This window comes from Oncorhynchus kisutch, linkage group LG7, assembly GCF_002021735.2.
Source record: "Oncorhynchus kisutch isolate 150728-3 linkage group LG7, Okis_V2, whole genome shotgun sequence".
Classification (NCBI taxonomy): domain Eukaryota; kingdom Metazoa; phylum Chordata; class Actinopteri; order Salmoniformes; family Salmonidae; genus Oncorhynchus; species Oncorhynchus kisutch.
The window spans coordinates 24,618,371-24,630,470 of record NC_034180.2 but is presented as its reverse complement, the minus strand read 5'-3'; the positions used below and the strand labels follow the sequence as shown (position 1 = coordinate 24,630,470).

The 12,100-nt window shown below is 43.1% G+C and overlaps 1 protein-coding gene across 18 annotated transcripts in view; it reads right to left on the bottom strand.

Annotated features, from left to right (window-relative positions):
• Positions 1 to 12,100, bottom strand: part of LOC109894358 (apoptosis-stimulating of p53 protein 1) — a 44,473-nt gene that overhangs the window by 7,883 nt on the left and 24,490 nt on the right. For 6 of the 18 annotated variants that reach the window (XM_020487792.2, XM_020487784.2, XM_020487785.2 and 3 more), the window contains 6 exons: positions 8,872 to 8,973; positions 3,832 to 4,006; positions 3,205 to 3,401; positions 2,413 to 2,577; positions 1,070 to 1,262; positions 572 to 700 (listed from right to left, as the gene is read on the bottom strand). In XM_020487792.2, coding sequence (XP_020343381.1) covers positions 572 to 700; positions 1,070 to 1,262; positions 2,413 to 2,577; positions 3,205 to 3,401; positions 3,832 to 4,006; positions 8,872 to 8,973 — 961 coding nt within the window. Of the gene's footprint in view, positions 1 to 571; positions 701 to 1,069; positions 1,263 to 2,412; positions 2,578 to 3,204; positions 3,402 to 3,831; positions 4,007 to 5,294; positions 5,338 to 8,871; positions 8,974 to 12,100 lie in introns of those variants that run through there. The other 12 variants (XM_031828724.1, XM_020487787.2, XM_031828721.1 and 9 more) reach the window with 6 other exon arrangements.

The following is a 12,100-nucleotide window of genomic DNA, read 5'->3' as shown; positions in this document are numbered from 1 at the left end:
GATCATTTATTTTTCAACAGGACAATGATCCAACACACCTTCAGGCTGTGTAAGGGCTATTTTACCAAGAAGGAGAGTGATGGAGTGCTGCATCAGATGACCTGGCCTCCACAGTCCCCCGATCTCAACCAAATTGAGATCGTTTGGGATGAGTCGGACTGCAGAGGGAAGGAAAAGCAACCAACAAGTGCTCAGCATATGTGGGAACTCCTTCGGGACTGTTGGAAAAGCATTCCAGTTGAAGCGGGTTGAACAAATGCCAAGAGTGTGCAAAGCTGTCATCAAGGCAAAGGATGGCTATTTAAATATAAAATATATTTGTTTAACACTTTTTTGTTTACTACATGATTCCACATGTATTATTTCATAGTTTTGATGTCTTCACTATTATTCTACAATCTAGAAAATAGTAAAAATAAAGAAAAAACCTTGAATGAGTAGGTGTTCTAAAACTTTTGACCGGTAGTGTACATAACTATCAGAATTCATGTTTAAGCACTGTTGTTGATATTGAGTTATGCTACTGAAGCCCCTCTCCTTCTGCTGCCCTGGTCCCTGGCTGCCGACTCACTGTTGGCACCGTGGGCCCCTGAGGGGGACCGGGACCCCTCTCTCAGCTCCACGGGGTCCACTATGATGTCTAAATCTGAGACCTTCCATTGGCCGGAGGGCTTCCTCACACCGCACCCCTCCTCCTCTGCTGAGCCGAGACCGCCACACACCGTGGTCACAACAACACCAATAACGACGACAACAACAGCAGGAAAAGACAATACGAGTAAGGGAAGGAGAAGAAGAGGTCCACAGACAGACATGGGAGAATAGAGGAAAGGAAGTTAGAGAAAGCTGAGCCAGATAACACAAAAATATGACGAGTTTAGATTTGAAATACCTGCTCAGAGGTGTTACGTGCTGCTACCACTCTGAACTAAAATCCTCTACCACCTCCTCCTTACCAATCTCATGACTGTCGAGATAAGGTGTCCCAAATAGACAGATATAGTCTGACAAACAGTAGTTTGAGAGTGATAAAGTAGGTAAAGCTGCAGAGTGTGGAGCAGGGACTGACCTGATTTAGAGCGGCCATGGTTGATGGGGCCAGTCCCAGGGACAGACTGTGGTTTTAAGGGGTCTGGGGGCAGAGCGTAGCCTCCCTCCTGTCTGCCTGGGACGGGGACCTGGATATAGGGACACACAGCGGCCACGCGCCCTGAGCTGCTGGGGGTAGGCTGGGGGGAGGGAGGCCCATTTATCCTGTTAAGCTGTGGAGTGGAGAGAGAGAGACGGGAAATACAATGTCAGCTATACTTAAAATCACAATGATCTGCTGTAGATTACAGAGAATTTCAAAGAGACAGAGTGAAGCCAATTACCTAAATACTGAATGTATAAACAGTGCCTAGTGAAATTATTAGCATTTTGTTGGCTTACATTTGCAAATTTAAAAACTTGTTTTAAGGCATCAAAATGTGAAAACTTTGAGTACTTTCACTAGGCACTGTGCAGTGCAGTATGTAGGCGTGCTATATTACTGCATATGCGCTGATGGTCTGAGTGTAAGAGTGAGTGGGAACAGAAAGTTATTGAGTATTGAGATAGATTGAGTATCTCTGAGAACACAAAGGTATTGAGTATTAAGATATATTGAGTATCTGTAGGAACACAAAGGTATTGAGTATTGACATAGATTGAGTATCTCTGAGAACACAAAGGTATTGAGTATTAAGATATATTGAGTATCTGTAGGAACACAAAGGTATTGAGTATTGACATAGATTGAGTATCTCTGAGAACACAAAGGTATTGAGTATTGAGATAGATTGAGTATCTCTGAGAACACAAAGGTATTGAGTATTGAGATAGATTGAGTATCCCTGGGAACACAAAGGTATTGAGATCTCTGGGAACACAAAGGTATTGAGATCTCTAGGAACACAAAGGTAATGAGATCTCTAGGAACACAAAGGTATTGAGATCTCTGGGAACACAAAGGTATTGAGATCTCTAGGAACACAAAGGTAATGAGATCTCTGGGAACACAAAGGTATTGAGATCTCTAGGAACACAAAGGTAATGAGATCTCTAGGAACACAAAGGTATTGAGTATTGAGATAGATTGAGTATCCCTGGGAACACAAAGGTATTGAGATCTCTGGGAACACAAAGGTAATGAGATCTCTAGGAACACAAAGGTATTGAGTATTGAGATAGATTGAATATCTCTGGAAACACAAAGGTATTGAGATATATTGAGTATCTCTAGAAACACAAAGGTATTGAGTATTGAGATAGATTGAGTATCTCTGGGAGCACAAAGGTATTGAGATAGATTGAGTATCTCTGGGAGCACAAAGGTATTGAGATAGATTGAGTATCTCTGGTGAGCTTGTGAGAGTTCCTTCCTGGTCTTACAGGGTTGTTCTCTTTTTGACGTGCCTCAGCTTTTTTCTTGTGCAGGCGCTCGCGGAGGTCCCAGATGCGCTTGTCCATCATGGTCACCTCTGTGTTGCGCTTATTCAGCAGCTCCTTGTTCTGCTGCAGCCTGCCGCTCTGCTCCGCGTTCAACTTGTTACGCACCTGACAGAGACACAGAGGGAACAGGGAACGGCATGGCTGTGAGTCACACCAGGGGTCAGATGGATGGGAAATAGGGTCATTCCTGTGTGTGTGTGTGTGTGTGTGTGTGTGTGTGTGTGTGTGTGTGTGTGTGTGTGTGTGTGTGTGTGTGTGTGTGTGTGTGTGTGTGTGTGTGTGTGTGTGTGTGTGTGTGTGTGTGTGTGCACGAGTGGACGTGTGTGCGCGTTGGTGGCATGGCAGAGTCACTCCAGTGGGCATCCTGTCCTGTGTTTGTTTAACCAGGCCCTGGCAGGATGAGGGATGAAGAGACAAAAGCTGCAAATGTCCTTCAGAATGAAAATGTAAATCTGACTCTAATCTCCTCTCCTTCATCTGATCTAGAGCTGGATGATGTAACATCCCCCTGAAAATATGAATCTGAAGTGTCATTACTTTATATAGTGTAATTTCTTGTTGTATTACGTAAAAACACGTGTCACATTAAACTGATCTCTCAGCATGACTCTGTTTCATCATAATCTAGTGGTATTGTGATGAGATGTTTACTTCTGTACAGTACTTGCAGTACTACTGAAAATATCATTTTAAATGGCTGAAGCAAGCACACATTTTCTTCAGGAAATGTACCTGTAGCTCCTGGTAAAGTTTGCGTAGCTCCAGGGCGGCGGTGCCAGTGAGAGGTCCTCCTAGGGGCTGCAGGCCGTTGAGACGTCCCCTCCTCAGGTCCTCCAGCTGCTGGGTGAGCTGGTCCACCTTCACCACAGCTGACTGCAGCTCTGCCTGCTTCTCCTGGAACAGCCCACTCACATGCTGGATCTCAGCCGCTGCATGGGTAGAGGACAGGGGACGCAATACACTAATATCAGTAACTATGTATTATGTGTGTGTATATGTGTGTGTTAGGGAGATATCAAAACATATGCTTCAAGTCTGATGCTGTGTGAGAGAAGAGTGAGTATAGTGTATCATTATCAGTGTGTGGCAGGCAGGGTGCAGCCTTGGACGTTATACAGAACAAGACCCTGCTACAGTATGACCATGGAGACGTTAAAACATTCAGAGAACTCCTGTCAACACCCAGACACACCCAGTTCCAGACCACAACATAGGGAGGGTCAGATTCCAGGCTCACTGACAGAACTAAGGAAAGAGATGACATCATGGACAGCTGAACGGAGCCCAGATTCTACTTTCACCACGTTAACAGGGCAGTGTGTGTGCGCGCAAGCGTGTGTGTAATGGAGCATTGCTTACACAGGTTGCCATTGATGAGCTTGCTGTAGTCCACCTGGCCCCTCATGGCGCGGATCTTCTTTAGTTTGGCCTCCTGACTCTCCACTCGCTCCTTCAACCTCTGCAGCTTCTCAGCCTCTGACGCTGTCTGGCCCTGTGTGTGGTCCTGCTGCTTCAGGTACCTCAAACGCTGCTCCTGAGAGGAGGGGAGGGGAGGGAAGGGAAGGGGAGGGGAGGGGAGGGGAGAGTTGAAGGAGGGACAGAGGGGAACAATGAGTTACAGATGTGGGGAGGTAAAATGTAGTGCAAGCATTCCTCCACTTCATTCAGACACAGATAAAATTACACACACTGACGCAGACCCACATATTCGAACACAAGCACATAACAATGACCTGCTTTTAGAAATAACTTTCACACACACACTACACAGCCACACACACCTCCGTTCTCACAGAAGAGAGCTGAAAGGAACAAAGGACGAAAAGGAAGGAGATGGTAAAGGAAAAAGAGAGTGAAAAGAGAAAGAAAGTAATAAAAAGTATTGAGAAAAGAGGGAGCAAGAGACACACAGCAAATGTAATCGAATTCAGCTTACTTTTAGTGGACCTAAACACACAGATTTGCAGAGAAGAGAGAATACACAAACCATTTTTCTCTTATCAAAACATTTAAAGGGCTTTGCTGCCAACACACGTTTTCTCCAATACAAAAAATACCAGCCTTGCAAATGACATACATAGATCATCTAAATAACGAAAACAAATCCATACATACCAGTAGTGGAGTGAGTGAATGAGTGAAAAACAAATCAGTATGTGAATGAGAGCGAATGAGGTAGTGAGTACAAGGGATTGCAAGGCTATGTGATGCTGACTAAAGAATTTTCAGGTCTGCTCTAGAATGAGCAAACACAATGCAGGTTCTGACACAGAAAGAGAGAGCGAGAGAGAGAGAGAGCGAGAACTGGGCAGTGAGTGTTGACTAAACACAATCCACTGTTCAATAGAAGGACAAAATGAGAGCGGTAACCCACTCTATGCAAACACCCAAAATCACAGCTAATCACACACATTAATACACAGTGTTAATACAGTGAACAAATAAAACATTCCCATACTGACACGTGTATGTACGTAGCTTATAAAGTCAAAGAAGCTTCTTTAAACCTCTAGTAGTCAACTGCATCACCAGTATTACCCTAATCATCAACACATAAAAAGGCATCATGGCTGCTTATAGGATAGACAACGTTGAAACATCCAGCCCCATAATAAAATATAAACAGACATATTTACCTTCAGACTGAGAAACACCAGTTAAAACCTAAGCCACAATCTGATCTAAACAGGAAATGTGATTATCAATAAAATCCTAAAGAATACATGACAAGTTGTCCCCTGATGTCTCAGGTAAATGCTTTCCTGGTGCTAAATTTGAGTTTCCAGTATGTTGCGTGTGGTAAAATAGGGTAAACCCTTAACTGTTAAACCCTCTAGGTTCCTCTCCATCCTCTCCTCTCCTTGAGACAGCCCAGCAGCTGGCTGCTCACCGCTGACCTCATTTCCTGCCGGACATCTATTCCCTTCCTGTTGTTGTCCCTGCTCGTTGTCCCTGGTGATGCATGCTGCCACCTCACACAATGACCATACTGACCTTAGTAACAATAACCCTGTACCTAGCTAGTGACTGCGCACAACATTGCACACAAGATGATCTAGGAACTGCTTGATGTGTTTAAATGACCACAGAGACCACAACAAGCTGACCACAGCACATGTGACCAGATCAATAACAGACCATGTGTGAACTATATCCCAGCCAATCAAAAATCAAGCATAAGCAGAAGTACAATGGTCAGGAAAAACTCTTCCCCAACGCATCCCACCACAAATGCTGTTTGTGATGAGCAACCAACACTATTAAGACATGACAGGCAAGCAGGTAACACACACTCACTGCCTCTCTGACCTTTTAGCACTCATGTTTGCATGTTAATGTATCCTGCATGTAAACAGATGCATCTGTTTTGGATCTTCATCCAAACCCTTTGACAGTGTGCAGGTATCTATTTTCCCTGATAGCATGTTAGCATGTCCCTCTGTCTGAGACCACAGTAAAACAGGCCTCCCTGTCCTGGCCTGTTCCTTAGAGCAGTGGTATTCAAAGTCGGGATCGCCAACTTATTTATTTTATTTTTTAGGAACAAAAAATGTGGAGTACAGATTATTGTATGGGACAAAATACAAACATGTTACCTGCTTGCCTGTCATGTCTTAATAGAGTTGGTTGCTCAGCACAAACAGCATTTGTGGTGGGATGAGTTGGGGAAGAGTTTTTCCTGACCATTGTACTTCTGAGAACGATATTTTGAAAAATAATGTTATTGAGTAAATGTATTTATTGGTTTATTTACATTTTTATACGATTTTATTTGTTGATCTAAAAATCGAAATGCACCGATTTGAAGATTGTGTCATTATATTTGGGGTAGGGTCACAAGAAATGATTGTGGACAAAATGGTGTACCCAGAAATTCTGGCTGAAAAAAAGGGGTCCCTGCTGAAAAAGTTTGAATACCATTGCTATAGAGGAGATTAGGGTGCCATATCAGATGGATCCCTGGTGACATTTGTAAACTAAGGATCTATGTATAGCTCTATAACATATAGATCTGCTCTCTGACCCACATGTTGACTGACTGGAGCCCACAGCAGAGAGAGGGAGGGACTGAAACCTGAGCCAAACCAGAACAACTGTCTGTGACCAAGCAGAATGATTTACACTCTGGACACACTCAAATGGCACCAGGTTGATGTTCAGTAGCCACCAAATGGAAGAAAAAGGGACTGAAGTAAGGGGGACTACCCGGACTTGTCCAATGCGAAAAGCTTTGAAGCGTTTTGCTGTGGTGTTCTGTAATGGACACAAACCAAGCTAAACCAACACAACCACTCAACATAACAGAAATGGCCAGACATCTCAGAGACTAAAGCTATAGACACCAGTCAGTTTTCTGAATGTGAGGTCAAGATGGTTCCTGGTAAGGCCGCCTGAGTGGAGCAGTGGTCTAAGGCATTGCAGTGCTTGAGGCATCACTACTTCCCCGGGTTCGATCCCAGGCTGTGTCAAAGCCGGCCATGACCGGGAGACCCATGAAGCAGCGCACAATTGGCCCAGCGTCGTCCGGGTTAAGGGAGGGTTTGGCCGGCTGGGATGTCCTTGTCCCATCGCGCTCTAGCGACTCATTGTGGGGGGACGGGCGCCTGAAAGCTGACTTCGGTTGCCAGTTGTAAGGTGTTTCCTCCAACACATTGGTGTGGCTGGCTTCCGGGATAAGCGATTAGTGTGTCAAGAATCAGTGCGGCTAGACAGGGGCCTGTTCCGGAGGACTCATGGCTCTTGACCTTCACCTTTGCGCTTAGTGGGACAATAATTTGTTACGGGAGTTGCAGCGATGGGAGAAGACTGTAACTACCAATTGAAATTTACAAAATTGGGGAGAAAAAGGAGTAAAAGTTCAACAACAACAAAATATATATATATATATATATATATATATATATACAGTACCAGTCAAAAGTTTGGACAAACTCCATTCAAGGGTTTTTCTTTATTTGTACTATTTTCCACATTGTAGACTAAAAGTGAAGACATCAAAACTATGAAATAACACATATGGAATCATTTAGTAACCAAAAAAGTGTTAAACAAATCCAAATATATTATTTATTTTAGAATTATTCAAAATAGCCACCTTTTGCCTTGATGACAGCTTCACACACTCTTGTCATTCTCTCAACCAGCTTCAAATGGAATGCTTTTCCAACAGTCTCAAAGGAGTTCCCACACATGCTGAGCACTTGTTGGTTGCTTTTCCTTCACTCTGCGGTCCAACTGAGGTCGGGTGACTGTGGAGGCCAGGTCATCTGATGCAGGATTCCATCACTCTCCTTTTTGGACAAATAGCCCTTACACAGCCTGGAGGTGTGTTGAGTCATTGTCCTGTTGAAAAACAAATTATTGTCCCACTAAGCGCAAACCAGATGGGATGGTGTATCACTGCAGAATGCTGTGGTGACCATGCTGGTTAAGTGTGCCTTGAATTCTAAATATATCACAGACAGTGTCACCAGCAAAGCACCCCCACACCTCCGTTCACCTACTCTGCGTCTCACAAAGACACAGCTGTTGGGACCAAAAATCTCACATTTGGACTCCTCAGACCAAAGGACAGATTTCCACCGGTCTAATGTCCATTGCTAGTGTTTCTTGGCCCAAGCAAGTCTCTTCTTCTTATTAGTGTCCTTTAGTAGTAGTTTCTTTGCAGAAACTGACCATGATGGCCTGATTCACGCGGTCTCCTCTGAACAGTTGATGTTGAGAAGTGTCTGTTACTAGAACTCTGTGAAGCATTTATTTGGGCTGCAATCTGAGGCTGGTAACTCGAATGAGCTTATCCTCTGCTTCAGAGGTAACTCTGGGTCTTCCTTTGCTGTGGCAGTCCTCATGAGAGCCAGTTTCATCATAGCGCTAGATAGTTTTCCGGATTGACTGGCCATCTTAAAATAATGATGGCCTGTCATTTCTCTTTGCTTATTTGAGCTGTTCTTGGCATAATATGGACTTGGTCTTTTACCAAATAGGCCTATCTTCTGTATACCACCCCTATCTTGTCACAACTGATTGTCTCAAACGCATTAAGAAGGAATGAAATTCCACAAATTAACTTTCAACAAGGCACACCTGTTAATTGAAATGCATTCCAGGTGACTACCTTACGAAGCTGGTTGAGAGCTGGTTGACATCAAGGCAAAGGGTGGCTACTTTGAAGAATCTCAAATATAAAATTACTACATATGTGATTAGATATGTGTTATTTCATAGTTTTGATGTCTTCACTATTATTCTACAATGTAGAAAAAAATGAAAAATAAGAAAACCCTTGAATGAGTAGGTGTATCCAAACTTTTGACTAGTACTGTATATTATGTTTATTGTTTATATATAAATATATATATATTATTGACTATGTGATCAGCAGTGTCTGTGTCCTAGTACCTTGGCAACCAGCATCTGCTGTTGGGCCTCGATCTGTTGCTGTTGACGTGTGGCCATCTCCTGCAGCTCAGACAGAGACAGCTCCACGCTAGGGTTTCCCACCTACACACACACACGCACGCACGTGCAAACACACACACACGTACGCACACACATCAGACAAACCGGGAGAAAGAACAAGCTCAAAATGTGGGCCCTCTCAAACAACAAACAAAGCACATCCTCACACACACATATTGACATGAAAACACTGGCTGCATCAGATGATGAAACATTATGCTGTAGAGTTACAGAGACTGGTGTAGGCAGCAGTAGACCTAGATATAACAACGTCAGACATGGAGACAACAGGTCTCATCTCACCATCTTATGTAAGAGTATTCTCCATAACATCAAAAAACACATAACTCTCCTCTCTGATGTGAAGTTACAACAGCTTTGTGATATACAAAATGAATATCAAACAGAATATCATACAAATTTGAATATCAAACATTATGCTCATGATATTAAAAGGTTTGATGCTGACCCGTGATGCAGGATATGTGCAACACACAGCTGTCAAAAACAATATATATATTTTGTTTAAATGCATTTCTCAGTGCACACACACTGCAGTCACATAGCGCTCACACACACACACCAGCAATCATCACTGGACCACTAGGAAATGCCTGGATTGCCTAAACAGGAAGCTTGTAGTCCTGTCATGTCCTGCAATTGTGTATAGTTTTGTGTATAGTCACTGATTAACAAACACAATGCTGTCTCTCTCTCACACACACTTTTTATAAAACACACACATTAAGTCCTGCTTTCACAGTCAACTCATAATCTCCCTCAGGTGCTTGATCTCGAGTCTATCCTTTTGAGGTGAAGAGTTTATGGTTTTGTATCTTGAGAAAAGGGCTAGTGAACAGGAAGACTACAAAGCACAGCTTATTGAGGTCACTGGACCATTCCAATCCATTCCCATTACGGCTAGTTGAAACCATGATGTTCAAAGGGAAATACATTACAGCAACCTTGAACAGGCCTCTGGTGCTTTAGCTTGTGGTGCCAAGGCAGCATCTGTGAGCTAGTGAAAACAGGAAGGCTTGCTGTTCGCCTTTGGACAATAGACGCCACGAGGGAAATAGGGTCATTCCTCTGTCTGTGCGTGTGTGTGTGTGTATAAATGTATGTGTGTGTGTGTGTGTGTGTGTGTGTGTGTGTGTGTGTGTGTGTGTGTGTGTGTGTGTGTGTGTGTGTGTGTGTGTGTGGTGGAACAATGAGAGGTGCCTCTGAGTGGTCGATTCATTCATGCCTCAGTCAATGGACATGTCAAGTGTCGCCTGTCACATCAAGATTTCCTGGAATACATGACTTCCTCTCCCCTGAGGGGCTTAAATATGCAACATTTCAAGTCACCAGTAACAATTCAACAGTGGAACATTGGGTCATCCATTGTCAGAAGGATAGAATGAGTACTACACTGAACATTTTGGACCAGTGGAATCCATTGATTAGGCCTATGGGCAGAATTGTCCTCATTCCAGAGAGGCACCAAATTATGTCAAATGAGGTTTTAAAAGACAACTGAAGCAGGCTTGTTTGCATTTCAACAGAGCTGTAGAGAAGCTTCATACAACATAGCTACAAACAAATGTTGAACTTTGATAACTACTGCTGTCTATCTTAACTAGTCTGTCATTGTATGTTCAAAAACAGCAGGAGAAAAGGGGTCTCTAATGCAAGTTAAGGGAAATGGACAAAAAAACTCTAACAGTGCATTTCCTTCACATCAAACATTGACATAACTGCTGATATTAGGAAACAGCGTCCCTGTGCAGGATCAGAATTCTGACTCAGCCCTCATACCATACGCAGGACCATGCCAGAGTACTGTACCTGCAATATTTTATCCATAGGAAAAGACAAATAAAATGTTAAACAGGTGTAGACTGACAGTGAAATGCTTACTTACGGGCCCTTCCCAACAATACAGAGAGGAAGAAAATAGAGATATAATAGAAAAGTAAAACACGCAATAAAAGTAATAATAAATACACAATGAGTAATGATAAGTTGGCTAAAAACGGGGCACCAGTACTGAGTCGATGTGCAGGCGTAAGAAGTAATTGAGGTAGATATGTACTAGTGGAGGCTCCTCAGAGGACGAAGGGGAGGATCATCCTCCTTAGTGATTTTTTTTAACGTTTAAAAAAAATAATTAAGTTAGCATTTTTAGATAAAACTATACTAAATATATTCACATCACCAAATAATAGATTATAACACACTTTTTACAATGAAGTTCTACAGTAGCCTCAACAGCACTCTGTAGGGTAGCACCATGTTGTAGCTGGAGGACAGCTAGTTTCTCTACTCCTCTGGGTACATTGACTTCAATAGAAAACCTAGGAGGCTCTTGGTTCTCACCCCCTTCCATAGACTTACACTGTAATTATGACAACTTCCGGAGGATGTCCTCTAACCGATCAGAGCTCTTGCAGCCTGAACTGACATGTTGCCCACCCAATCAAAGAATCAGAGAATGAATCTAGTACTAAAAGCATAAGCTACAGCTAGCTAGCTAGCAATGCGTAAAATATGTTGAGTAGTTGACTCAAAGAGAGATAAAATGACTATTAGGAGAGGCAAGAAAGAGTGAGGGAGATGTTGTTGTATTTCACTTTCACTTATTTAGCTAGCGAATGCAGCTAGCTAGTTTAGCCTACTCAAACACCCGGTTCAAACAGAGAGGGACGCTATGTTAGCTAGCTGGCTATGGCTGTTCAACACTGGAATTCTTCCAAGTCAAGGTAAGCTTTTGGTTTTATTAATTTCTTGCCACAGGGCCTGCCAGTGTAAATGCTTGCTGCTGACTGTACACTGTTCGAGTAGCTATGTTGACTATTACATATAATAGTAATATTGTGACAACGATGTAGGCTGTGTGTAGCGGTTAGCAATTATGATATCAAGGTTTGGCCTGGAGAGGTTTTTTCGCCTGGTCACAGAAAGCTGATGTATTGTGCACTGAAGTTCACAAGTGAAGGAAAAATGTGAGAGGAGAGCGCGTAGATGCGAGAAGGAATACAACGTTCAAATGGACCATGTTTTTTTTATGTGGCTGCTATGAAAGTGAACTGTGTCTGTGTGTGATCAGGGGTGCATTCCACCGATTCTGTTGAAAAACGTTTCTTAATCTTAGAACCACCCATCCCGGATCCTGGAGAATTGCCAT